The sequence below is a fragment of the Euleptes europaea genome, chromosome 19 (assembly GCF_029931775.1).
Source record: "Euleptes europaea isolate rEulEur1 chromosome 19, rEulEur1.hap1, whole genome shotgun sequence".
NCBI classification, from domain to species: domain Eukaryota; kingdom Metazoa; phylum Chordata; class Lepidosauria; order Squamata; family Sphaerodactylidae; genus Euleptes; species Euleptes europaea.
In genome coordinates this window covers 36,168,614-36,194,637 of record NC_079330.1, presented here as the reverse complement: position 1 = coordinate 36,194,637, position 26,024 = coordinate 36,168,614, and the positions used below count along the sequence as shown (strand labels likewise).

The window sequence follows — 26,024 nt, the reverse complement described above, 5'->3', positions numbered from 1 at the left end:
CGCTGCCGGCTGGAGGAAGGCGCCCAGGCGCGTGGGCGGTAGCGGCACGACGGGCAGGGGCCTCCCAGGGCCCCTCCCGGCGGGGAAAATTTGGCGGGGGCCGGGGAGGGCCGGGGCAGCCTTCCTGCGACTGCAGAGAGGCTGCCCAGGGCCCCTCCCGGCGGGGGGAAATGGCGGCGGGGGCCAGGGGGGGCCAGGGCAGCTTCTCTGCGGCTGCAGAGAGGCTGCCCAAGACCCCTCCCGGCGGGAGTAAATGGCGGTGGCTCGGCAGCGGCGGTAAGTTCCCCCCTCCCTCCTCCCTCCTTCCCCCTTCTACCGTATTGACCCGTGTATAAGCCGAGGCCGGCTTTTTCAGCCCTTTTTTTGGCCTGAGAAACTCGGCTTATACACGAGTATATACGGTACTTTATAAGACTTAAAACTCAATATAAAAGCACGTTGTATTATTACATTACATCATTAGTTCACAGTCAGCAGAAAATACAAAGTACCCAGGTAAGGTCATGAGCAAAAGCATTTCTGATAGAGTGAAAAGTTCAAAGGAAAGAGTATTTCTGAAAGTGGCAACATTCCAGGACAGAGAGCTGCAGACCGTAATTTTGGCACAAGAGTACAACAATGGAAAGTCCTTGGCAAGAAAATGTTTAGGCTTGTTCACTTTTAAATGAAAGACAAGCCTCTAAAGAAGACTGCTTATGAACTTTAAATAGGAAAATTCTACAACTCTCCTATGTAATCTTTGCCTGTGACACCCCCACTAACAGAAATTATGCGCATGTAACAAATCACTCTTCCTCTGCTAAGATCAGAGGGTCCTCAGAGCAAAAGCTGGCCTCATTTTCCCTTGAGCTGATTGACAATTGCATATTATCCATTTAAGAGATTTTTGCCCTGCACATGTAATCAATTGATTGCCCTAGTAAACAATAACCACACAAACAATGATAAATCCATAAATATGTTTTTAAAACCCTGTTTAAAACACCAGTGCCACAACAGTGATTCACAAAAGACAAATAATCGATACAGCAGAGGGGAAAAAATTCTTTAAAATTATCAGCAGCCTAAAATCAGCTAAGCTTGCTCAACTTAGTCCAAACAAGATGGACACTGTCCAAAATAATTATTTTCCCTTACTCTCTTAAACTCAAACTTTCCTTTTCCTTCTAGCTCAGTCAAGCAGGAAGGGGCTGCATTAAATACCCATAGCAAGGAACAACAGGAGACCACGCATGTTGGAACTTCAAGAGAAGTGAGTCTAGGTGTTGGTGCTTTCATTGCAAATCCTAAAGAGTTACACCCTTCCGGGCTCAAAGAAGCCCAACTCTGCTTAAGATTGAATTGTGGGGGACTTTCAGGCTGTCCTCTTACTTGGGAACAAGAGTCAGCCTTACTCCTAAATGGAGCAGCCCTTAGCATATTCATTTTCCTACTGGTGATGCACCCTTGTGACAGGAGAAACCTCTGGGGGATATCACTCTGTGAGGCCTCTGGAAAAGCAGATGTTCAAGAATTCTTATACACTCACCCAAATCCCAGCTCCTCAATTTCTCTGAGTATGGGGGAGGCATGGACTCATGATAAACTTGTTAAACCTAACTTAAAACTGCTGCCAAACCATTTTAGGTTTGCAGTGCACTGTAATTTACTTGAAATCTCTCTTTTGTATCTTGGCAGGCTTGACTAAATCATAACTTGTCTATACAAGAGAGCCAACAAGGCAGGGCTCAAATCAGTGGAGCGCTCTCTGGAAGGCCATGAGCAAATCACTGTTTGGCCTAAGCGAACTCACAGGGTTGTTGTATAGATAAAGGGACAGAACCTCACCCCCGCCTTTAGCAAAAGGGCAAGATCTGGATGCCAAGATGAGAAGTGGATAAATAATGGGTATTTTTGTTTCTCGTTGTCTCAGAAACTTCCTCAAAATGGTACCACCAAGCCAATGCATCAGATTTCTGGGTGTCCGAGGTACCTAAGCATTAAAAACTGGGAAAACGGAACAAACTTCCAGGACACTTTGTGTCACCAGGCCAAAGAGGTAAGAAGGTTTTATGACACCTTTATTGAGGCCACACTAGTGAGGGCTCAAGGATTTTATTAAGTCAGAGGCTCTCGATAGGTCGTCCTGGTCCCATTTGGCTTCTGGATATGTGAAAAAAGGAGACAGAGGTTTGAGGACATACAAAGGGCTCATTTTGACCACATGAAGCTCCCTTATAGTGAATCAGACCACTGGCCCCATCAACACTAGTATTGTCTACTCAGGCTGGCAGCGGCTCTCCAGGGACTCAAGGTGAGGCCTCCCACATCGCCAACTGCCTGGTCCTTTTAACTGGAGATGCTGAGAATTGAACCTGGGACCTTCTACATTCCAAGCAGATGTTCTGCCATTGAGCCACAGCGCTCCTCTCCAAGACTCAGGTTTTAGAGCTCAGGGCTGTGGGGATGAACCCTGAAATCTAAGTAGCTAAAGGCCAGAATAAACATGCTGGGTTTTAAAGAGGTGGGAAGTGACCCAACTCTGTTGCCCTACAGCCACACAGCAGCTATGAGAAATGGCTGTTTAAAGAAGAAAGGAGAGCCTGTTTAGGCTCCGAATGCTGACCCGAGGAGAGGAAGGGCTCCTGCCTCCCCCCGCCCAAGCTGTTTTCCCTTGTTGGAACAGTGCTGGAGAGGAGTTATTTCCCCATTTTTGCTGTTCCATGTGAAATATTCTGTGCACGTGGAACAGCAAAAATGGGGACCTCCAGTGAAGTTTCAGTATGAGAAAATGGCTTGGAGGGGGGAGGCAGGAGCCTTCCTCCCCTCCAGTAGAGTTCTGAGCCCAAAAAAGTCCATACTGTTTAAAAAGTAGACATTCCCTACAGCTGCTGTGTGGCTGTTGGGAAGCTGAGCTGGTTCTAGGGAATGCAGACCCAACTCTTCAAAAACCACCACATCTCATTTGACCCAAACTCGCTAAATTTTGGGTGTGCCCAGCATTTACACAAAGATCTGGAACCGGGGGGGATCAAAGACATTTTCCCTTTAGCACATAGTTAATTACCCCAAATAGGTGTCTTCAAGCCACATGATTTTGACTCCATGCATTCATAGACACAAGGTGGTAGAATTCATAGTGATGTGTGGAAATTTCACTATTAGCACTGCTCTTCGGTGTATCCCTGGCCCCACCACCATGACATCACCAGAAACCTTCCCACAAATATCAACTTTGAGAAGCTGGGGACCCGACACCTCTATTTATCTCTACAGGAGGAATTTGGGGAGGGGCTGTGGCTCAGGGCCAGAACAGGAGGCCCAGATTCCATCCCACTAGCTGAAGGGAGGACTTTTCTCTGCTGGAGATCCTGCAGAGCAGTGGCCAGTCCCAGAGGAGGCATCCCTCAGCTGGATGGTCTGATGGCACAATGCAGGATGCTTTTAATTCTCTTGCTCTTTGTGAAAGAAATATCAGAGGCATTCCAGGGGAGGCCATAGCTCAATGGCAAAGCCCTGTTTTGCATGCTGCAGGTGCCGTGTTCAGTTCTTGGCATGTTCTGTGAAGGTGGGGTAGGCATTGGGTCCCTGCCTGAGACCCTGGAGAGCCACAGCCAGTCAGGGTAGATGATGCTGAACTTGACAAACCGCTTCAGTACAGCAGCTTCATATGATCACATATAGATTAGAGGAGGGAGAACAATTTATTATTCAATTTATCTGATGGATTTCCATCCCACCTAGAAGCATAGAATCATAGAATTGGAAGGGACCACAAGAGTCATCTAGTCCAACCCCCTGCACAATGCAGGAAATTCACAACTACCTCCCCCCAACACCCTCTGTGACCCCCTACTCCATGCCCAGAAGATGGCCAAGATGCCCTCCCTCTCATGATCTGCCTAAGGTCATAGAATCAGCGTTGCTGACAGATGGTCATCTAGCCTCTGCTTAAAAACCTCCAGGGAAGGAGAGCTTGCCACCTCCCGAGGAAGCCTGTTCCACTGAGGAACCGCTCTAACTGTTAGAAAATTCTTCCTGATGTCTGGCCGGAAACTCATTTGATTTAATTTCAACCCGTTGGTTCTGGTCCAACCTTCTGGGCAACAGAAAACAACTCTGCACCATCCTCTATATGACAGCCCTTCAAGTACTTGAAGATGGTTATCATATCCCCTCTCAGTCTTCTCCTCTTCAGGCTAAACATACCCAGCTCCTTCAACCTTTCCTCATAGGACTTGGTCTCCAGACCCCTCACCATCTTTGTTGCCCTCCTCTGGACACGTTCCAGCTTGTCTACATCTTTTTAAAATTGTGGTGCCCAAAACTGAACACAGTACTCTAGGTGAGGTCTAACCAGAGCAGAGTAAAGCGATACCATCACTTCGCGTGATCTGTTGATAAAACCTCTCCACTGGTTTGTTCATGGTAACCAACAAACTACCTACAGCAGAAAACAGTTAGAGCAATGAAAAGAAAATGGCCTCTATTCCGCCCCCCCCCCCTGTCCATCAAGGCTCTTTTTGTTTAAGCTGCAACAGAACACCACCCCCAAAAGTGTAATGATTCAGTACAAGCAAGAAAAATGTAAGAACCATCCAGTGGAAGATGACTCTTGGTGAGAATATGAAGAGACTGGATTTGCCCCCATCCCCCTCATTTCTGCAAGTCCCAGTTTAAACATAGTGTGGGTGAGCAAGAAAAACTTAAAAAATGTGGTTAAAAGAACCAGGCAGTAGGTGATTGGAAAGCCCTTCACTCAAGATCTTGGAGAACTGCTACCAGCCAGAGTAGACAATGCAGACCTTGATAGACCAATGGTCTGGCTTAGAAGAAGACAGCTTCATATGTTCTTGTTAAGAAGAGGGCCTGTGGTTCAGTGCTAGAGTGTCAGCCTTGCATTTAGAAGGTCCCTGGTTCAATCCCCAGCATCTCCAGTTTAAAAGATCAGACAGCAGGTGATGGGAAATGTTTCATCTGAGACCTTGAGGAGGTGCTGCCAGTCAGAGTGGACAACAGTGACCCTGAGACAAATAGGCTGACTCAGTATAAAGCAGCTTCATTTGGTGTTGTGTGTGCCCAGGGTGCCATTTCAACCAGGCTCTCTGCCACTACTTATGTGCCGATGGCATTTCAGAGGTCCATAGCTTATGTGGTTAATGTATTGAACGTTATTCTTACTGCCTCTTTGTCTCATACTTAAATAAGGCCTCAGTAATAGAACTTTCAGGGCAACACCAATGAAGGGGAAAGAAGGGCAGGATCGGGACCATCCTTGCTGCTGATTGCCATTGGTGGCCTGCTGGAGCAGCCGTGAGTCCAAAGAAAAGGCACTGTACATCCAAGAAATGCTTCTCTTCTCCTATATTTTATAAACTCTGAGAGCCAGCGTAGTGTAGCAGTTGGAGTGTCAGACTGTGATCTGGGAGGCCCAGGTTCAAACCCCCACTCTGCTATGGAAGCTTGCTGGGTGACGGGCCAGTCACATGTTCTCAGCCTAACCTACCTCACAGGGTTGTTGTGAGGATCATAAAATGGAGGCACGGAGAACATTGTAAGCTGTTTGAGTCTACACTAGGGAGAAAGGTGGAATATAAATAAAGTAAATAAATTAACTCTGCATCTGTAGATCATGCTAAAGAATTTTGCTGCTAGTGTGGATAGGAAACTTCCTACTTTGTGGGAAGATGGCAGCCAAGATAGGTAGCCGAACAGGTTTGGAGCCCTGGTCAGATCCAGACCCTGCTCACTGCTGACATCAGCCATGGCTTAGGGGGCCCTTATCTGGCTATCTTGTTTATTCCACCCACAGGTTCTTAACTGCAAGACAAAGGTTTGCCAGGGGTCTCTCATGAACCCCAAAGGTTTGGTCAGAGGCCCTCGAGATGGACCCACCCCCCCAGATGAACTCTTACCTCAAGCAATAGAATTCATCAGTCAGTTCTACGATTCATGTAAACGGTGAGTCAGATTCCTGCTTCTGTTGACCTTTTCCTCCATATTCAGCTTTGTTACTGCAAGTTCCAGTTGATGGAAAACTGCGTTGTCAGGGAGAAGGCCTTGGAAAGCAGCTGCTAGTTGAGTGGACAATACTAGAAAGCAGATTCATAAAACTAGGTCTGCTTTTAATGGCTTGTTTTGTTTTTAATATTGATGATTTTATGGTGTTTTTAGTCACAAGCTGCCTCAAGCAGGACTCTGGAGAGGGGGCAGAAAAATGTCCTAAATAAATAATAGTCTCCACACTTCTCCCGGTGGTGCTGTAGGAGGCAGGGGGCTTGGTGAGCAAACAGTCTAATGTACAAAACAGCTATTCCCGCCTGGAGCTTAAAGTAATAGAATCTGGGGAAAGTGGTTGTATCAGCTTTAGCTAGGAGTGTAGATGTCGTAGATTCCAGGGAGGTGCAGGAGGAAAATCTAGGGAAAGGGTGAGGCCAAAGGCCAAAATTCAAAGACAGCTCAAATATAAATCATGAAACAGGTCTTCAATGTATATAAATAAATGTATTACAGCTGACGAGCTTATTAATTAGAAAAAAACAAATCACAGCTAACTAGCTTATTAATTAGGCAAAATGTATTATAGCAAACTAGTTCATCTGTTAGAAAAACACAGCCTATATTGCTAGGATTATTTAACACACATTGCAAGTTAGGGAGTAGGTCTCCTGCTATAGAAACCTCCTGGCCCAGTTCTCTGCCACCACTGGACAGGCCAGCAGGGGTTCTTCGGCATCATACCAATGTGTAATGCCACTTTCGGCAGAAAACCGAATTTGATGAACCAGTTCACACACATACACAAACCTTTATTGGCATAATAACCATACTGGCAGATGCATTTATACTGGGGCTTTAAAAGAAAAAATGTTCCATCGTAAAATGACAATCAGTTAAAATCAGTATATAACTAACATTAAAAAAGATCTCCTTCTCATATTTCAAGCTAAAAAACCCATTAATAACAAATGCACTATCACATCTCTATGGAGATGAACCAATTCTTGGTAGAGCAGATCAGTTCCAGACACCTAGACCAGGAGAAGGAGCTTTTGGGTTTATTTGTTTATGCCTGTCCAGATCATGAATGGGTCTTGCCACATGAATGGTCATCTTGGCACCTGTCATTTTAGGTCCTGTGGTTTGGGGATCTTGCCTCACAGCCTCATGATGTAATGGGATCACAAATGTGCTGGAACATGGCTGACACACCTCTTTGCTCATGCCTTATGCGACTACCCCTTTTTCTGATATGGAGCTGATAAGTTTGCAGCAAAATAGATTTGGGAATGATGAGGGAAAAGCTGGGAGAAACCCAGGAGGTGTATGAAAGCACCAGAATGATGTGGGGGCAGGGGGGAAACCCACTTCCCAACAGCATCAAACCCAAGGTGTATAACCCATGTAGAAAAGGTCAGACATTTTGTTGGAGTAAAGTCTGGATGCAGAGAGTGTGTCGGAAAGCCCGGCTCTCTTGGCCTTAATCTCCCCCGCTGCCCAAGTGCCTTCTTTGACCTCAGAACATTCAGACTCTTGCAGGCTCCTTCTAATCTAACCAGTTGCAATAGAAACAACATTTGTTATCTGTGTCTTGGTATTTTGTCTTCTGCTGCATCTAGTCAAGGTAATCAGGCATTTTATAGGCCTCCTGTTTTGGGCAGGGGACACCAATCCCAACAATGCAATCTTGTGGAGATTTAGGTTGTTTCCACATGGCAAAGATTCTCTGTTGTACATACATTGCCACTGCGAATGCATCTGCAACGGAGTGTCCACACTGGACTTTCCACAACACTTTCATCAGTCACCCCCTAGAAGCTGCCACCACCCAATGCCACCAGAGGCATTTTAAAAAAATCAATAGTTGCTACAGCTCTACAACATTATAGCCACTACCAATGTTTTTTTAAAGCTGGCAAAAGCCCTCCAGTAGCAAAGGCCTGGGGGGGGGGGAGGGTATGACAGCCACAAAGAGATGATGACTGTGCAGTTGTGCCACCATAGGGAGGAATTTAGAAAATCTGTGCCTGTGTATTCACATGGTATGAAACCTGCAAAACATCCACATGGAAGTAACCTTGCTCCAGTCTAGACCCATTAACTTCAGTGGGCTCAGACTAGAATAACTCTGCACTGCAGAAATGTGTGGGGGCAGATATTACAAAGAGAGGGTGGTTTAAAACAAGATCGAATAAAAGGAGGAATCAGTTTGTTCAGTGTGGGAACTGACCAGGTAAAGCAGGATTAACATAAAATCTAATGGCAGATCAGCAGATACAATAGGAAGTTACTGGAAGACATGCTCGATATAGTCCCTATGGTGAGTGAGTGACCTGACCTGGATATGGCCCCAGGCTAGCCTTCTCTTGTCAGAGCTCAGAAGCTAAGCAGGGTCGGTCCTGGTTAGTATTTGGATGGGCGACCTCCAAGGAATACCAGGGATGCTGTGCAGAGGCAGGCAATGGCAAACCACCTCTGTTAGTCTCTTGCCATGAAAACCCCACCAGGGGTCACCATAAGTCAGCTGTGACTTGACAGCAAAATAAAAAATTAGTGAGTGAAGAATCCCTGGTCCCTATTAAGACCTGTTTAGTGGGGTAAATAGACACATTTATTAATGAATTCTAATGCAGCGATTTCACATCGGGTTCTCCCTTATGAAGTACTTGTAGTACCGGCTAAAATGGACCACTGATCTAATGCATAAGGTAGCTCCTAATGACCATAGTTCTACTGGAAATAGCCCCTCTTTTAAATATCAAGAACAAGCAATGAGGATGTTCTCCTGTAGGGCTGTCGATTCGGTTCGGCCCGAACCGAAAAACAGCCGAATTTCCCCTGATTCGGCAATTTTTAGTTCGGGACGAACCGAACTAAAAAATGGCGGGAAAACAGGGGAGCCGAATTCAGCAAGTTCGGGAGTTCACGAATAAATTCGGGGCGCAGCAGCATAACCGTCAGTAAGCAGCATTCTCCCCCAACCAATCGGTGGCCAAGCTGGGTCTTCTTCTGGCCAATCAGTCAGGATTGAGTACTGGAGGAATCAGCTGCTGCGCCGCCCGGCCGGGGAGAGAAAGAGAGAGAAATCCTTGTGGGGGGTGCATGTGCACATTCGCTCCTTTCCGTGGCTGCAGGGGGCACATTTTTGGGGGTAGAGACCCCAAACTTTCAGAGGAGCTTCAGACGAGCCTTCTTAAGAGACCCCCCAAGTTTTGTAAACATTGGGTCAGGGGGTCCCGAGATATGGGCTCCACCCCTTTTCCCTCCCCCCTTTTCCATTTCCGTGGCTGCAGGGGGCACTTTTTTGGGGGTGCAGCCCCCAAACTTTCAGCAAAGCTTCAGACGAGCCTTCTTAAGAGACCTCCCAAGTTTTGTAAACATTGGGTCGGGGGGTCCCGAGATATGGGCTCCCCCCTTTTCCCTTCCCCCTTTCCATTTCTGTGGCTGCAGGGGGTGCTTTTTTGGGGGTGCAGCCCCCAAACTTTCAGCATAGCTTCAGACGAGCCTTCTTAAGAGACCCTCCAAGTTTTGTAAAGATGGGTTCAGTGGGGGCAGAAATATGGGCTCCCCACTTCTCTTTCCGTGGCTGCAGGGGGCGCATTTTTGGGGGTGCAGCCCTCATTCAGCATAGGTTCAGACGAGCCTTCTTACGAGACCCCCCAAGTTTTGTAAACATTGGGTCAGGGGGGGCCAAGATATGGGCTTTCCCCTTTTCCCTATTGGGATGAATGGATTACCCGATCCTGTATGCATCTCCAGAGCGGCAAATCCAAGGCAAAACCTCCCGTGCTTAAATAGTATCGTATTGGATTACCCAGTCCTCCCAGCCCCTCCTGATGGAACAGAAGACAGCCACAGTAAGACCCCTATGGAGGCTTTAATCTATAATTTTTCTCCTGTGTGTGTGTGTGGGGGGGGGAAGCAGAGTCTGTGTGTGTGGGGGGAGGGAGCAGTTTCTGTGGGTGGGGGGAAGCCAAAGGGGGCTTTCGCCCCTTCTGCCTGGGGTGTGTGTGCCCCCTCGAGTCTCTCTCTCTCTGGTTTGAGGGGGGGCTTCAGTTGTGTGTCCTCAGGTTTTCCCTCATTCATAAGATCGGTTAGGTCTATTTTGATGCTTGCTCAAAACTGGTTTTCAAATGGTGACTTAAAGAATGCATTTGCCTGGTCCCGAGTCCTATGCAAAAGGAGAAATTCCACCCCCTCCTGCTCATTATGCATAGCTAGCTGCCTCTGTCCCTTTCCATGGTTTGCAAACTCCCAGGTGTCAGGTGTTGCTTTGCATGGTTGCAAACGTGTTGCTTTGCAGGGTTGTGTTGCTTTGCAGTTGTGTTGCTTTGCAAACTTCTTCGCACCTGCCCTGCCCTTGCTCCCTGCAGCTCAGCTGTTTGTCGGGGCTGGGAGCTTTGTGCGTGGGCGGCAAGCTGTGCTCAGAGATGCACATTAAGGGGGGGACCCCTTTCGTGGCCCGTATCTCAGTCCCCCCTGACCCAATCTTTACATAACTTGGGGGGTCTTGCGAGAAGGGTCCTTTGAAGCTCCTCTGAAAGTTTGGGACCTCTACCCCCCAAAATGCCCCCCCCGGAGCCGCGGTTGTGTTTTAAATGGCTTTATTCAGCCGAATTTTTTCCCCAAACTTTGAATTCGCGCCGAATTGCACAGACCCAAAGTGGGGGAGTTCGGACTTCGGCATATCCCGAATCCAGACGGGCCGAATCCGGCCAAATCCGAACTATACCGAATGTTTTTTATTTCAACAGCCCTATTCTCCTGTATATGCCCTGAATGTACTGCCTTGTTCGTGTTGCTGGGCCTAGTGCAGGCTAGCCTGATCTCATCCGATCTCAGACGCTAAGCAGGGTTGGCCCTGGTTAATACTTGGATGGGAGACCTCTGAAGAAGTCCAGGGTTGTTATGCAGAGTCAGGCAATGGCAAATCATCACTGCTTGTCTCTTGCCATGGAAACCCTACAGGGTCTTCATAAGTCAGTTGCAACTTGATGGCACTTTCCACTGCCACCAGTACAAGAGACTTTTTCTATGGTGCTCAAGGTCTATCCAGTACTGCATCCACCAACACATCTGTGCATCCTCTGAAAGAAACATGTTTTTTGCCATTGCCTCTGGGAATGACATCAGCGTGGCTTGTTGGACATCTTTCATTAGTAGCTGTTTCCTTTGTCAACAGGCCCCACATAAAGGAGCACCTGTCCCGCCTGGAAGCTGTTGCCAAGGAGATCAAAACAACAGGAACCTACCAGCTGACTGTGGAGGAGCTTAACTTTGCAACCAGGCAAGCATGGAGAAACGCCCCAAGATGCATTGGGAGAATCCAGTGGTCCAATTTACAGGTGACTGATGGGTGACACAATGGGTCACTTCGGCACTCCACTTCCTCATCAGGACGAAGATGTTGTTCCCATGTGGCATGTGTGTGCAGTGGCTTTGTGGAAAGCATTTGTGAGAGGGAAGTGCATGGCAATCCAATAGAATAAGAGCTTTCCTATCAAAGTTCATACCAGACTAAGTTACAATGCCATCCTAAGCAGAGTTACAGCATCCAGTGGACTTAGATGTGTGTAACTCTACTGAGGATTGCACTGTTCATATCTAAGGGTCTCCTAAGGGTTGGCATGTGCTGGATCCACATGGTTGAGTGTTGCCCTTCTGTTGTGTTATAGCAATTGTTCCCAACTGAATTGTCTTATCCACACTGGAAAACCCAGATGATTACTGTAGCATATCAGCTATAGTACAATATCCTACAATGGCTAGATGCATCCATGGTTTTCCTTCAGCTGCTGGAGAGCTAATAGTTCTTCTGCTTGATGCTGACTGCAATCTGGAACTAATCTTTTGCTCCCCAATGGGGCTGTCATAGGTGTTTGATGCTCGTAGCTGTGCCACGGCAAAGGAAATGTTTGAACACCTTTGTCGACACTTGGAGTACTCTACCAACGGTGGGAATATACGGTACGTGAGCTGTTTTTTTTAATCCCACATGGATCCCCTAGGATCATAGCATGGATTGGCATTCATGCTTTCTTTCTCTCAAAACAGGTCCACCATCACTGTCTTTCCCCAAAGGACTGATGGGAAACACGACTTCCGTATATGGAACGTCCAACTCATCCGATACGCTGGCTACCAAATGACTGATGGATCCATTGTGGGAGATCCAGCCAATGTGGAGTTCACACAAGTGAGCATTAACAAAGAATAGCAGAAATAAAACCTGTGAAAAATGCTGGCTGCGCCCCTGAAGGACAGCTTGCAACAGCCAGCCAGTTTCTAATTTTAAGCTCATAAAATCCCAGGGGAATTGCACAGAAGCAAAAGGGTTGGGGGGTTGATAACGGGTTGCACAGGCTCCTTGGCTCTCCCCAGTTCATTGTGAGTCATCCAGTTCTTCTGGGGTTGGAAAACCTCTTCCTGCAACTGGAGCAGGGCACCCAGCCCGGGGATGACATGAGCTTGTGTTCCTGTCGCCAAGAAAACCAGCCCTGCTGTAGCTGCCTGGTTCTGCCCTGACTAAATGAGCTCTGCCATCCCTTGATACCTCCTTCCATCTAGGAGCCCCCCCCCCCCCCGTACCCGTACAAGGGGAAAGCACAGCTTGTTCCCTTTCAAACTGACTGTGGACATTTTAGCAAGAGGCAGGCATCAATCCCCTCTCCAAAGCAAGCACCTGCACAGATATCCCTACTGGGAGCGCCCGAGGAGTTAAAATTCTTCTGCCTGCAGACAGAGGAAAACCTCACCTCGTTTCTTTTCCCCCTCCTCTCAGTTATGCATCCAGCTTGGTTGGAAGCCCAAATATGGCTGCTTTGATGTGCTTCCATTGATCCTGCAAGCCAACGGCCAAGACCCAGAATTATTTGAACTGCCACCAGAGCTCATCTTGGAAGTGTCAATGGAGCATCCCACGTAAGTGCCTTGGCTTCAGATGACAGCGTCTGCCCTCCCCCCACCCCCTGCCCAGCTGGCAGACTGGCTGGTCAGACCAAGGAGATTAGCCTGGCTCTTGCCACAGGATTGCTTTGTTGCCTTTCGTAGGGGCCAAATTAGGTCATATGAGTCTTGAAGATAAAATGCCAGCCGCAGCAGACAAATTAAACTGAAATTAGCACAAAGACAGGAATGTACAAGTGGGAAACGTGAACACAACCTCTTAACCAAAGCAGCCATTTTCGTACTTTGTTCTTAAATTGCCATTCTTCTCTGTTTATTCTTTGTGGACACCAACATTGTTGGATGTTATGACCCCCACAGCAGTGGACTCTCCCTTCCCCAACGGAACGCTCCCCTGCCTTTTGCTCTCTTGCCTCCAGGTTCCTGTGTTGGCGAGATCAGGACTTCTTCACTCTCCTCCCACCCTTGGGAAGTTTCCACTCCTGTCACTGACACTGCTGAAGAGGCCTGCCGCTTTTCAGCTTAAGTTTTAGAAGCAGCTTGCCTCTGTGGCATGAGAAGGAACCTACGTGCTCCTGCTTGTTGGGTGTAGATTCTGGCTTGTGCCAGGCTGACAGCATATTATTAAAGAGAAGGTTGATCATAACTGAGTCGACGGTGCGGGCCTAAAAAATCTGACGCCAGATATAGATGTGGTCCCACTTAATGTGCTCCTAAATGTATTCTTATTTTATTAAAATGTTTATACCTCACCATTGCTCGGTGGCTCAAGACAGCTTGGTGTAAAGTGCCATCAAATCACAGCTGACTTATGGTGACCCTTTAAGATTTTCAAGGCATGAGACAAACAGAGGTGGTTTGCCATTGCGTGCCTCTGCGTAGAGACTCTGGATTTGCTTGATGGTCTCCCAATCAAATAGTAACCAGGGCCAGCCCTGCTTAGCTTCTGAGATCTGACAAGATCAGGCTAGCCTGGAGCATCCAGGCCCGTGAACGCACCAGCAACTTACCTCGCTATTTACACGCATCCAGTACGAAAGCATCCAAGACGAGTTTACATTTCTGTTCCCACCGCGCCGCCTTTGTCCGCTGCTTTTGATAAGCCCAGACCGGCATGCTCCCACGCATGCCCAGTCGGCTTCTCCAAGCAAGGACGGCAATTGGTCCAGCGTGAGTAAGGGAGGCGGGGGGAGTGCGGGGGTTGCCTGGCAGCAGGAAGTGGGCTGGCAGCAGGAAATGGATCGAACACCGTTTGCATGTTCCCACTGTAAGGCACCGGGTGTGGAGGACGTTTTATTTTTTTAATTCGCCGTAAAAGTGGATGTGCTTAACGCGACGAAATTGTGCTCTGGAGATGTCCTCGGAATCCTTTGGGTGAGTTGCAGTAGGAACATGCAAGGAAAGCCCATGGAAGCCGGCGCCGCAAATGATAAGTGCGGACATGGCTCAGGTCAGGTCAAAGCAACTTAGAAATCAGAGTTTAAAATGTAACAAATACAATAACCCCCTCTCCCCACCCCCCCAAATGCCTGCAGCTGACACCCTATCAAACCATGGCAAACAAAATGCCTGTGCCTTGCCTCCTTAAACCTTCTAGTGATGATGCGCTGCTCATCTCCTCAGGGAGCCTAGACCTCACAGTGGGAGATAGAGTGGAAAAGGCACGGGCTTTACTGGATGGCAGGCTGGTTACCTGAAGTGGAGGAACAGCCAGAAGGTGGCAACTCAAGGACCTTAGATATCACATGGAGACGTATGAAAAGAGGCAATCCTTTAGATATGTGTGTCCGAGGCTGTGAAGGGTTTTGCAGTTCATAACCATCACCTTGAATTGAATTCAGAAACAAACTGGCAGCCACTGAGGCTGTTTTAAGATAGTTGAAATATGTTCCTATCAGCTACCCTTTACCATAACCAGGCTGTTACTTTCTGAACCAGTTGCAGTCATGTGTTGTTTCCAAGGGCAGCCCTATGCAGAGCACAATTCAGCAAACCAATTCAGTTCATTTGGGCACCGTTTGTCTCCCAAAAGAGCCCCCCTCCCAATTCTGCTTTGTTTTCTGCAACAAGAGAGCACAGGAGAAAGTACCTGCCGCTGAGCAGGCCTGGTTCAGTCAGGCGTCGAGCTGGCCTGGCGCAGTCTGTCTGTGGTGTTCCTCAGAAGTGCAAAACCTGGGAGAGGGAACCCAAAGGATGATCGAGTGTGTGGTTCTTTTTGTCAGGTATGAGTGGTTTAAAGAGCTGGGCCTGAAGTGGTACGCAGTTCCAGCGGTATCAAACATGCTCCTTGAGGTTGGAGGCTTGGAGTTTACTGCTTGCCCGTTCAATGGCTGGTACTTGGGAACTGAAATCGGGGTACGAGATTACTGTGATGCTCAGCGCTACAATATTCTTCAGGTAACATTTTTAAAGAATAAAAGACAACAGGGGTGAATGTAGCGCAGCATCCTGTTTCACACAGTGGCCAACCAGTTGCCCTGGAGGGCCAACAAACAGGGCATACAAACAAGGCCTTCCCCTGATGCTGCCCCTAGCACTAGGGTTTACTGCCCCTGGATGAGGAGTTTCCCTTTAACCGTTCTAGCTAGTAGCTGCTGATGGTAAGGCTGTTGAAAAAAATTCGGTAAAATTCGGATTCGGCAAAATTCAGCCCGTTTTTATTCAGGAAATGCCAAATTCCGAACTCCCCCACTTCGGGTCCGTACAATTTGGCATGAGGTCCGGAGTTCGGGGGGAAATTCGGCCTAATAAAGCCATTAAAATCAAATTCAAATTCAAATTCAAAAACCTTTATTGGCATAACAAATTGTACAAGGTATTCCAGAATTTGGCCATTAAAATCACAACCGCACCTTTCCACGGCTCCGGGGGGGCATTTTTGGGGGTAGATGTCCCAAACTTTCAGCGTAGCTTCAAAGGACCCTTCTTGCAATAAACCCCAAGTTTTGTAAAGATTGGATCAGCAGGAGCTGAGATTTGGGCCCCGAAAGGGGTCTCCCCTCCTTAATGTGCATTTGTAATTAGCAGAGCTTGCCGCCCACTCCAAGCTCCCAACCCCGACAAACAGCTGAGCTGCGGGGAGCAAGGGCGGGGCAGGTGCGAAGAAGTTTGCAAACCATGCAAAGCAACACAACCATGCAAACCATCACGTTTGCAATCATGCAAAGCAATACCTGACGCCTGGGAGTTTGCAAACCATTGAAAGGGACAGAGGCATGCTAGCTAAGCATCAGGAGCAGGAGGGGGTGGAATTTCCCCTTTTGCATCGGACTCGGGACCAGGCAAATGCATTCTTTAAGTCACAATTTGAAAACCAGTTTTGAGCAAGCATCAAAATAGACCTAACCGATCTTATGAATGAGGGAAAACCTGAGGACACATAACTGAAGCCCCCCCTCAAACCAGGGAGAGAGAGACTCGAGGGGGCACCCCCCCAGACAGAACGGATGAAAGCCCCCTTTGGCTTCCCCCCACCCACAGAAACTACTCCCTCCCCACACACACACAGACTCTGCTTCCCCCTCCACACACACACAGGAGAAAAATTATAGATTAAAGCCCCAAAAGGGGTCTTACTGTGGATGTCTTCTGTTCCATCAGGAGGGACTTGGAGGACTGGGTAATCCAATACGATACTATTTAAGCACGGGAGGTTTTGCCTTGGATTTGCCGCTGTCGAGATGCACATAGGATCGGCTGATCCCATTCATCCCAATAGGGTAAGGGGGGGGGCATATCTCAGCCCACCCGATCCAATTTTTACAAAACTTGGGGATTCTTTCAAGAAGGCTCCTCTGAAGCTACGCTGAATGTTTGGGGGCTGTACCCCCAAAAATGCGCCCCCTGCAGCCACGGAAAGGAGCGAATGTGTGCTGTAAATGGAATAAAAATGCACATTAAGGGGGGACCCCTTTCGGGGCCAATATCTCAGCCCCCCCCAATCCAATCTTTACAAAACTTGGGGATTCTTTCAAGAAGGCTCCTCTGAAGCTACGCTGAAAGTTTGGGGGCTCTACCCCCAAAAATGCGCCCCGTGCAGCCACGGAAAGGAGCAAATGTGCACAAGCACCCCCCCCCCACGGGGATTTCTCTCTCACACAAACAGATATTCTCTCTTTCTCTCCCCGGCCGGGCCGTGCAGCAGCTGGGCTCATGCACTCAATAGCGACTGATTGGCCAGAAGAAGACCCAGCTTGGCCACCGATTGGCCGGGGGAGAATGCTGCTTACTAACTGACGGTTATGCTGCTGTGCCGAACCCCGAATTTGCTGAATTTATTCACCGAACACCCCGAACTCGCTGAATTCGGCTCCCCGTTTAGCCGCCTTTTTTTAGTTCGGTTCTATCCGAACTAAAAACCGCCGAATCAGGGGAAATTCGGCTGTTTTTCGGTTCGGGACGAACCAAATCGACAGCCCTAGCTGATGGGTCTCTCCTCCAAGAATCTAACTCCTTTGAAAGCCACCCATGTCTGTGGCCCTCGCTACAGCCTCCGGCACTGGGGGCTTCCCCCTTTTCACTACTTGTTGAGTAAAGAAATGTTCCAGTTTGTCTGTCCTGGGAGCACGCATGTGCTACTATCATGGAAAAGGGAGAAAAAGCTCTTGGGATCACTCAGTAAGACCCCAAGGGATATTCCCTTGATCAAGTCAAAGGTTAGGTCCTCTGGGAACAAAAAAAAGTCTTAAATAATGAACACATTAAGCTGCCTTCTTCTGAATCAGACCCTTGGTCCATCAAAGTCAGTATTGTCTACTCAGACCGGCAGCAGCTCTCCAGGGTCTCAGGCAGAGGTCTTTCACATCACCTGCTTGCCTAGTCCCTTGAACTGGAGATGCCAGGGATTGAACCTGGGACCTTCTGCATGCCAAGCAGATGCTCTACCACTGAGCCACAGCCCCTCCCCAGCATCCTACCCAATAATTGTTGGGCATTCCAGCATCCACCCAAGCTCTCTCAGCCATGTATGTGCTAACTATGTAAGCTAAACAAGTCTGTCTTGATAAAGCCTGAGGCCAGGGAACGTGAGAGGACCACCTCCTCCCCGATATGTTCAGCCCCGCCGGCTAAGATCTTCCTCCCAAACCAAGTTCTGTGTTCCTTTGGAGATGAGGCGGGTGGTGACTAGAGACGGGGCCTTTTCAGTGGTGGTCCCTGCTAAAAACCTTCCTAAGAGGGAGAGCCCACCACCTCCCAGATTCAAATAGATTCAAATCCAGGAGCATCTTAGAGACAAACAAGATTTTCAAGATATAAGGCTTTCAAGAGTCAGAGCTCCCTTCCTGAGATACCAAATTTCTGGACTCAAATCTCACTGTTCTACTGCAGACCCACATGGCCACCTTCTGAAACTATCTTAAATAGTAAAAGCATTGATGATTATAAGAAGAAGAAGCGTTGGTTTTTATACTCCGACTTTCTCTACCTTATAAGGAGAATCAAACCAGTTTACAACCTCCTTCCCTTCCCCTCCCCACAACAGACACCTCGTGTCTGAGAGAGCTGTGACTGGCCCAAGGTCACCCAGCAGGCTTCATGTGGAGGAGTGAGGAAACCAATCAGGTTCTCCAGATTAGAGCCCACCGCTCATGTGGAGGAGTGGGGGAATCAAACCTGCTTCTCCAGGTTAGAATCTGCGGCTCATGTGGAGGAGTGGGGAATCCAACCCACCGCTCTTAACCACTACACCACTCTGGGCCTGATTAGGGTCTCATTAAATGATAAATTAAATGCAAGCTGGGTTGGGAATTCCCTACCTAACTTGCATTTAATGTGTGACCTGAAATCTCCTTAAAAATAGGGGGGGGGGGGCAAATAATCTCCCAAGTGTTGCAGCAGGAGGAGCTTCATTTTTCCCTCCCAGCCCGTGATTATTTTTTAAGGTGAATCTAGGTCACATGTTTCCCCAACCCAACTCACTTTTAGCATATCATCTAATTAGACCCTTATTTGGGTGGAGGGACACACCTGCTGATCAACTTTATAGACAACTCCTTTCTCAATAACAGGCTGTTGCTGAGACAAGGCTCTAGCAAGGTTGTTTATGGAAGAATTTTGGGGCCACTGGAGAGTTAAGTACAGCAACTAGTGTTAAGTACAGCAACTAGCGTTGTTGTTTGGGGCTGCTGGATCCTACCCCCAGCCCCATATTCTAGTCTTCTGAAGCATCCATGTACAAGAGCCTGGAAAAAGTGACCCATTTCATAATTGATCCTTCCACCTCAGGAGTTGGAATGTTAATGAATGTTCCGTAACATCACAGATGTTCAGTGGCTGGGGGCAGGGTCTAGAGATGTAATTTCTTTAGTATGTTCTCATTGGTCCTTGAAAAACAGAATCTTACCTGTTGTCCTTTGTAGGAAGTGGGGAGGAAGATGGGGCTGGAAACTAACAAGCTCTCCTCCCTCTGGAAAGACAGAGCTGTGATCGAGGTGAATGTTGCCGTGCTGCATAGCTTCCAGGTAAGTGAAATTTGAGATGAGGGGCCAAAGCTCAGCAGCAGAACACATGCTTCCACATGCTCTGTATGTGGAAGGTCCCAGGTTCAATCCCTGGCCTCACAAATTAAGAAATCTCAGATAGCAAGGCTGCAAAATATGTCTGGGACCAAAGAAGCTGTAGCCAAGAACTGTATGTGGCAGATCCTTTCTTAGAAGAAGTGTTCCCTCTCATATGGGAGGGAATACCACTTCCAAGATGACATCTTCTTGGAAGAGGAATTTCTTCTCTCATGTGCAGGATGGGATGCCTCTTCTGAGATTGTACCACCAATACGGTTTTTAAGTGTGTGCATCATTAAGGGGGGAAATGATTGATGCAGGTTTAATCAACTTATTCATCAATTAAAAGCTGAGCCAGCACATTCAAACACAAGTGTGGTCAGGAGGAACATCCTGTCCCTGAAAAGTTGCCCTTCCAGCTACTACTTGAGTAGATTTGCATCAATTGAGCCTTCACTCCTTCTGTGACTTGTTCCAGAAACAAAATGTCACCATAATGGACCACCATTCTGCTGCTGAATCCTTCATGAAGTACATGCAGAATGAATATCGGACGCGAGGAGGGTGTCCGGCTGACTGGGTTTGGCTTGTCCCACCCATCTCAGGCAGTATCACACCGGTCTTCCACCAGGAGATGTTGAACTACATCCTCTCTCCTTTCTACTACTACCAGGTGAGCAAACAGTAGTCATGTTTTAAGGGAATACTCCTTCTTGGGAGAAATAACTTCAGAGTGGCATCTTTAGGGCCTACCTAGGGGCAAAACTGCATGTGACATGTAGATCCATGAAGGTTGTTTTGTTTTGGACCTTTGGGTACAGGGAGTCTTTCACAGGTCTCTGTTTCCCCTCAAATGTACGGCTCCATCCACCAGTTAAGGCTCCCTTCTTTTCCCCCTCAGTTGTAATTATGCTCAAGGGAGCAAAGTATAACTCACTAGTACAATCAGTCAAACCACCTAAAAGGAGCCTGGGAAAGTTAGAGATTCACTCCTGTAGCTGTCCTCCCAACCAGAAATGGGAGACGGCTCCAGAGCCGCCAGTGATGTCTCAGGGCCCATTCTCAGCGGAAGGGGTGCCTGGAAGACACAGTAGAACACGCTGCCTTGTGATCTGCGCCCTCCACTGCTGCCAGGCGCTTCTTTCATTGGGGAGTGGGAGAGCAACCCAGCATCTCCAGTCAGCAGAGGGCCCTCTTGAGCGAAGGGCCTCAGCAGGCACCCAACGTACCAGCCCCTATAGTTTCCCCAGAGGGCTTTCTTTTGTCGTGAAAGGCAGCTTTGGGCTGCTTCAAGTGTGGTTTGCCTAATTTGGCATCCAGTGGTTTGAACCAGTGAACCGGCTAGAGAATAGAAGCTGAGGAATAATCCACACGTAGTCTGAAATACAAGGAGCTGTGGAAGAGTGACTCTCCCCCCCCCAAAAAAAAATAGCTTTCCTGTCAAGAAACCTCCAGGCACCGCCGCAATGGTGGATTGCTGGCAAAACGTCAAGGTCGCGCATTCTCGTGGCCCTCGAAGGTTGTCAGGAGTGATTTACAACATTCAATTCATCTAGATTTCTCTCTGGAGAAATATCCAGAAAGCCAGTGTAGAACAGCAGTTAGAGTGCTGGACTAAGACTGGAGAGACCTGGGTTCAAATTCTCATGTGGCTTTGAATTGTGTTGGGGACCCCGGCAGCGCAACCCATGCCGGCTGAATCGGTTTAGTCTTTAACCTTTTCGAAAGGACCCATCTTGAATCACTTCACCCCAAGCAGGACTGCTGGTGTACCACATAGCAGGTGGGGTAAGGAAGGTCAACCAAGGGCCTGGGGGAGAGGGAGGGAGCAGGGAAGAGAAGCCGCAGCATTCAGTCCAGTGGCAAATCAAAAGGTCAAGGGAGAGGTTCTGAAATTGCATCTGACTCACCCTGTCAAGGTGGATGCCTGGAAAACGCACATCTGGAAAGATGAGGAACGGAAGCCGAGGAAAAGAAAGATCAAGTTCCGCATCTGGGCGAAGTAAGTTTCCAGGATTGCATACCCAATCTGTTTGGCAGTGCCCAAGAAGAAGGGGGGAATCGGTACACTTTCGCCCGGCCCAGAAGGACCCACTCTGGACTGCAAGCCAGTTTTCTGGTGTGACCTATTTATGTCATTTCAGAAATAAGAGAGTTATTTTTCATTCATTTGATCAGGATCAGGGAGGGGGGCTCATGTTGCTCTTTAGGGGTGATTCTAGAAAAGTGGTACCCGGGCCTTGTAACTGGGCATCCTGATCCAGAAGCTCATTAAATGCAACTATTAAGCTGATTCAAAATGTGAATCTCAGAATCACTGTCTCCTGAGATTTGGTCACAGTGGTAAGCAGAGGCATACCACCTGTGGCATACATTCATAGCTCTTAGCAATGTCAATAGCTATTCTCTGTAACAGCTAAAAATTAACCTTCATGTTCAGAGGCAGTATACCTCTGATTATTGCTCCATATGCGACATTGCACGTCAATTCACACATTATAGAATCCACAGATTGGGTCTAGGGTCCCCACCCTGGGTCACATTCAGATCTGGTTTGCAGGTTCTCCTCAGCACCTGTGTATGTGGTGCTTGGTTCGGATCAGGACCATAGTGCATGTGGAGGAACAAGCCAAAACCATTAAAAACAAGCCAGGGCATAAAAACAGCATAAAACACTCATCAAGCTACTTAAAATGATATTGATAACACAGTCCTCAGTCAAGAAGCAGATCATAAAACAGCGGAAGCAGATTTTTAAAAGCCCTTTTTAGGTAGCCAAGTTATGTCCATACAGCCTTAATTTGGGGGAGGGGGCTCTTAAATTAAGTACTTCAAATCCTTCTGCTAGAAGCGTGATTTTTTTTCAAAGAAGTCAAGATAAAAAAGATAAAAGGCCTGAGCAGCTGGGAGAGACACAGAGGATCACAGCATTGTGACTAGTGAGGGAGCCGAGGCAGTAACATGCAAGGTCTGTGGCATGTTTGTATTTTTACCTGAGGGTAACATTAATTACACTTGGAGCAAGTGCAAGTTGGTAGCCCTGCTGGAGGAGAAGATACAGGGTCTTGAGGCACGCTTGTCCACACTCCATTTTTTAAAGCAAGGTGAAAAGTTCATGGACAGAACTCATGAAGCTCTGTTTAGCGAGCAACAGGAGCAGGAGAGTAAGGAATCTGAACAAATGGAGTTACAAACAACACAGGAGGAGGATGCATGGAAGAATGTGGCCCACAGGAGTAAGAAAATCAGGACACATCCTGATGCTCTCTTGCTCAGCAGTCAGTTCCAGGATCTCCCAATAGATACTGATTCTGGACCATTGGAACAAGGGCTATCCCCCCAAAGCATGAAAGAAATTCCTCAGGCTCCTGCACATGAGAGGACTTGATCTTCCGCCCCATAATTTAGGAAGAGGCGTGTTATCGTAATTGGGGATTCCCTCCTGAGAGAGGTAGAGTCTAAAGTATGCCGACCTGACTTGTTATCCCGAGAGGTGTGCTGTTTACCGGGTGCACGCATCCAGGATGTGACGGAAAGGGTAGGAAGACTCATCAAGCCCAAAGATTATTAGCCTTGCTTACTTGTTCATGTGGGAACAAATGATATTGCCCGGCACAGCCCAGAACATTTTAAAAGACTACATGGCTCTGGGTGAGAAGGTGAAGGACTTGGGGGCGCAGGTTGTGTTTTCGTCAGTTCTGCCTGTTGAAGGTCATGGCTTAGGAAGGGAAAGACGAATACTCCAAATTAATGACTGGCTGCGTAGGTGGTGTCGTCAAGAAAGGTTTGGATTTCTGGACCATGGCTTACTCTTTCGAGAAGTAGCTCTTCTGTCGGGGGATGGTTTACACCTGATCAAACCTGATCAGGAGGGCTTTAAACTAAATCCTATGGGGGAGCGAGACAACAATTTAAAGCCTTGTGTGCTGACAATACCCGGAGACGAGAACAATGAAGATTTGCAGGGAGTGGCATGTATGCAAGGAAACATAAACTCACAGGTAAGTACAGAAACGAAAACCGCGGGGCACATAAACCACGGATTCCGGTGTCTGTACACTAATGCGCAGAGTATGGGAAACAAGCAGGAAGAAATTGAAGCCCTAATACAGGAAGGGGATTTTGACCTAATAGGCATTTCTGAAACTTGGTGGGATGTCACTCATGATTGGAATATTAAGATTGAGGGGTGCAACTTGTTTAAAAGGGATAGATTGATAAGGAAGAGGGGAGGGGTAGCACTGTATGTCAAAGATGTGTACACTTGTGAAGAAGTACATGAATCTGAGCATGGTAGTGCAGTCGAGACTCTATGGGTAAACATAAAAGGAATAAGAAATAGTTGTGATATTCTGGTGGGGGTCTGCTATCGACCACCAAACCAGGCAGAGGACTTGGATGGGACACTCCTAGACCAGATCACAAAGTTCTCAAAGAGACGGGACATGGTGGTCATGGGAGATTTTAATTACCTGGATATCTGTTGTAAGTCCAACACTGCTAAAAATGCAAGATCCAATAAATTCCTGACTTGTCTTGCTGACAACTTCCTATTCCAGAAGGTGGACAGGGAAACAAGGGGGTCTGCTATCTTAGACTTGATTCTCACCAACAGGGAAGAACTGGTTGATGAGGTTAAAGTAGTAGGCACCCTGGGTAGTAGTGACCACGTAGTCTTGGAATTTACAATCTTGGGGAGAGGAAAACCTGTATGTAGTAAGACATATAGGTTGGACTTTAAAAGAGCAAATTTTAACAAACTTAACCTTATGCTAGGTAGAATCCCATGGTCAGAAATACTTAAGGAGAAGGGAGTTCAAGAAGGGTGGGCATTTCTTAAAAATAAAATACTGAAGGCGCAATCCCAAACCATTCCTATGAGAAGGAAAAATGGGAGGAGCCTAAAGAAGCCAGGGTGGCCCCATAAACAGCTTTTTAAAGAGTTGAGAAATAAAAAAGACTCATTTAGGAAGTGGAAGGAGGGCCTTATAACCAAAGAGAAATATAAGCAAATAACTAGTGCTTGTAGGGAGAGTGTTAGGAAAGCTAAAGCTCAGTATGAACTTAGGCTAGCGAGAGATGCTGAACGCAACAAAAAAGGGTTCTTTTCCTATGTACAGAGTAAGAGTAAGAACAAGGACAAGATAAGCCCATTTCGTGGACCGGAAAGTGAAATTGTAACAGGAGATGAAGAGAGGGCAGAACTCCTCAATTCCTACTTTTCCTCAGTTTTTTCTCATGAGGGAAGTGGTGCTCAACATGGCATAAACAGAACACATTATGAGGGAAAGGGATTTGCAGCCTAGAATTGGCATTGGGGTAGTGCACAAACACCTGGTTTCTTTAAATGAAACAAAATCCTCTGGGCCAGATGAATTGCACCCAAGGTACTCAAAGAACTTGCAGATGGAATGTCTGAGCCTCTGTCCATTATTTTTGAAAAGTCTTGGCAAACAGGTGAGGTCCCAGAAGACTGGAGGCGGGCAAATGTTGTCCCCATCTTCAAGAAGGGGAAAAAGGAGGATCCAGGTAACTACCGACCCATCAGCTTGACTTCTATACTAGGAAAAGTGTTCGAACAAATCATCAAACAGTCCATCCTTGAGCATTTAGAAAGGATGGATCTGATTGCTAAGCGCCAGCATGGGTTTCTCAAGAATAAGTCATGTCAGACTAATCTCCTTTTTTGTGAAAGTTACTACCTTGCTGGATCAGGGGAATGCTGTAGACATCGTTTATCTAGATTTCAGTAAGGCTTTTGATAAGGTTCCACATAGTATTCTAGTTGACAAATTGGGAAAATGTGGGTTAGATCCTATTATTGTTAGATGGATCTGCAACTGGTTGACAGATTGCACCCAAAGAGTGCTAGTGAATGGTTCCTCGTACACTTGGAGAGAAGTGACTAGTGGAGTTGCTCAGGGATCTGTGCTGAGCCCTGTGTTGTTCAGCATCTTTATAAATGATTTGGATGAAGGAATAGAGGGGATGCTTATTAAATTTGCAGATGATACTAAATTGGGAGGGGTAGCAAATACAGTAGAAGACAGAGCCAAGATGCAGGATGATCTTGACAGGCTGGAGAAATGGGCTAGAACTAATAAAATGAACTTCAACAAAGACAAATGTAAAGTTCTACATTTAGGTAGGAAAAATCAAATGCATAATTATAGGATGGGGGAGACTTATTTGAGCAGTAGTGTGTGTGAAAAGGATCTTGGGGTCTTAGTAGACCAAACACTGAACATGAGTCAGCAGTGTGATGCTGTAACTAAAAAGGCAAACACAGTCTTGGGCTGCATCAACAGAAGTATAGTGTCCAGATCACGCTTTACTCTGCTCTGGTTAGACCTCACCTAGAGTACTGTGTTCAGTTTTGGGCACCCCAATTTAAGAAGGATGCAGACAAGCTGAAACGTGTCCAGAGGAGGGCAACAAAGATAGTGAGGGGTCTGGAGACCAAGTCCTATGAGGAAAGGTTGAAGGAGCTGGGTATGTTTAGCCTGAAGAGGAGAAGACTGAGAGGGGATATGATAACCATCTTGAAGTACTTGAACGGCTGTCATATAGGGGAGTTCTCTGTTGCTCAAGAAGGTCGGACCAGAACCAATGGGTTGAAATTAAATCAAAAGAGTTTCC

At 47.3% G+C, this 26,024-nt stretch overlaps 1 protein-coding gene across 1 annotated transcript in view; it reads left to right on the top strand.

The window, feature by feature from the left end:
- The first annotated feature begins 1,927 nt into the window (after window positions 1-1,927).
- Window positions 1,928-26,024, top strand: part of NOS2 (nitric oxide synthase 2) — a 53,058-nt gene continuing 28,961 nt past the window's right edge. Inside the window, exons 1-10 of the mRNA XM_056865042.1 lie at window positions 1,928-2,038; window positions 5,792-5,940; window positions 11,162-11,324; window positions 11,855-11,946; window positions 12,034-12,175; window positions 12,761-12,900; window positions 15,108-15,282; window positions 19,245-19,346; window positions 19,864-20,058; window positions 21,305-21,387. Coding sequence (XP_056721020.1) covers window positions 1,943-2,038; window positions 5,792-5,940; window positions 11,162-11,324; window positions 11,855-11,946; window positions 12,034-12,175; window positions 12,761-12,900; window positions 15,108-15,282; window positions 19,245-19,346; window positions 19,864-20,058; window positions 21,305-21,387 — 1,337 coding nt within the window. The 5' untranslated portion in view covers window positions 1,928-1,942. The remainder of the gene's footprint in view (window positions 2,039-5,791; window positions 5,941-11,161; window positions 11,325-11,854; window positions 11,947-12,033; window positions 12,176-12,760; window positions 12,901-15,107; window positions 15,283-19,244; window positions 19,347-19,863; window positions 20,059-21,304; window positions 21,388-26,024) is intronic.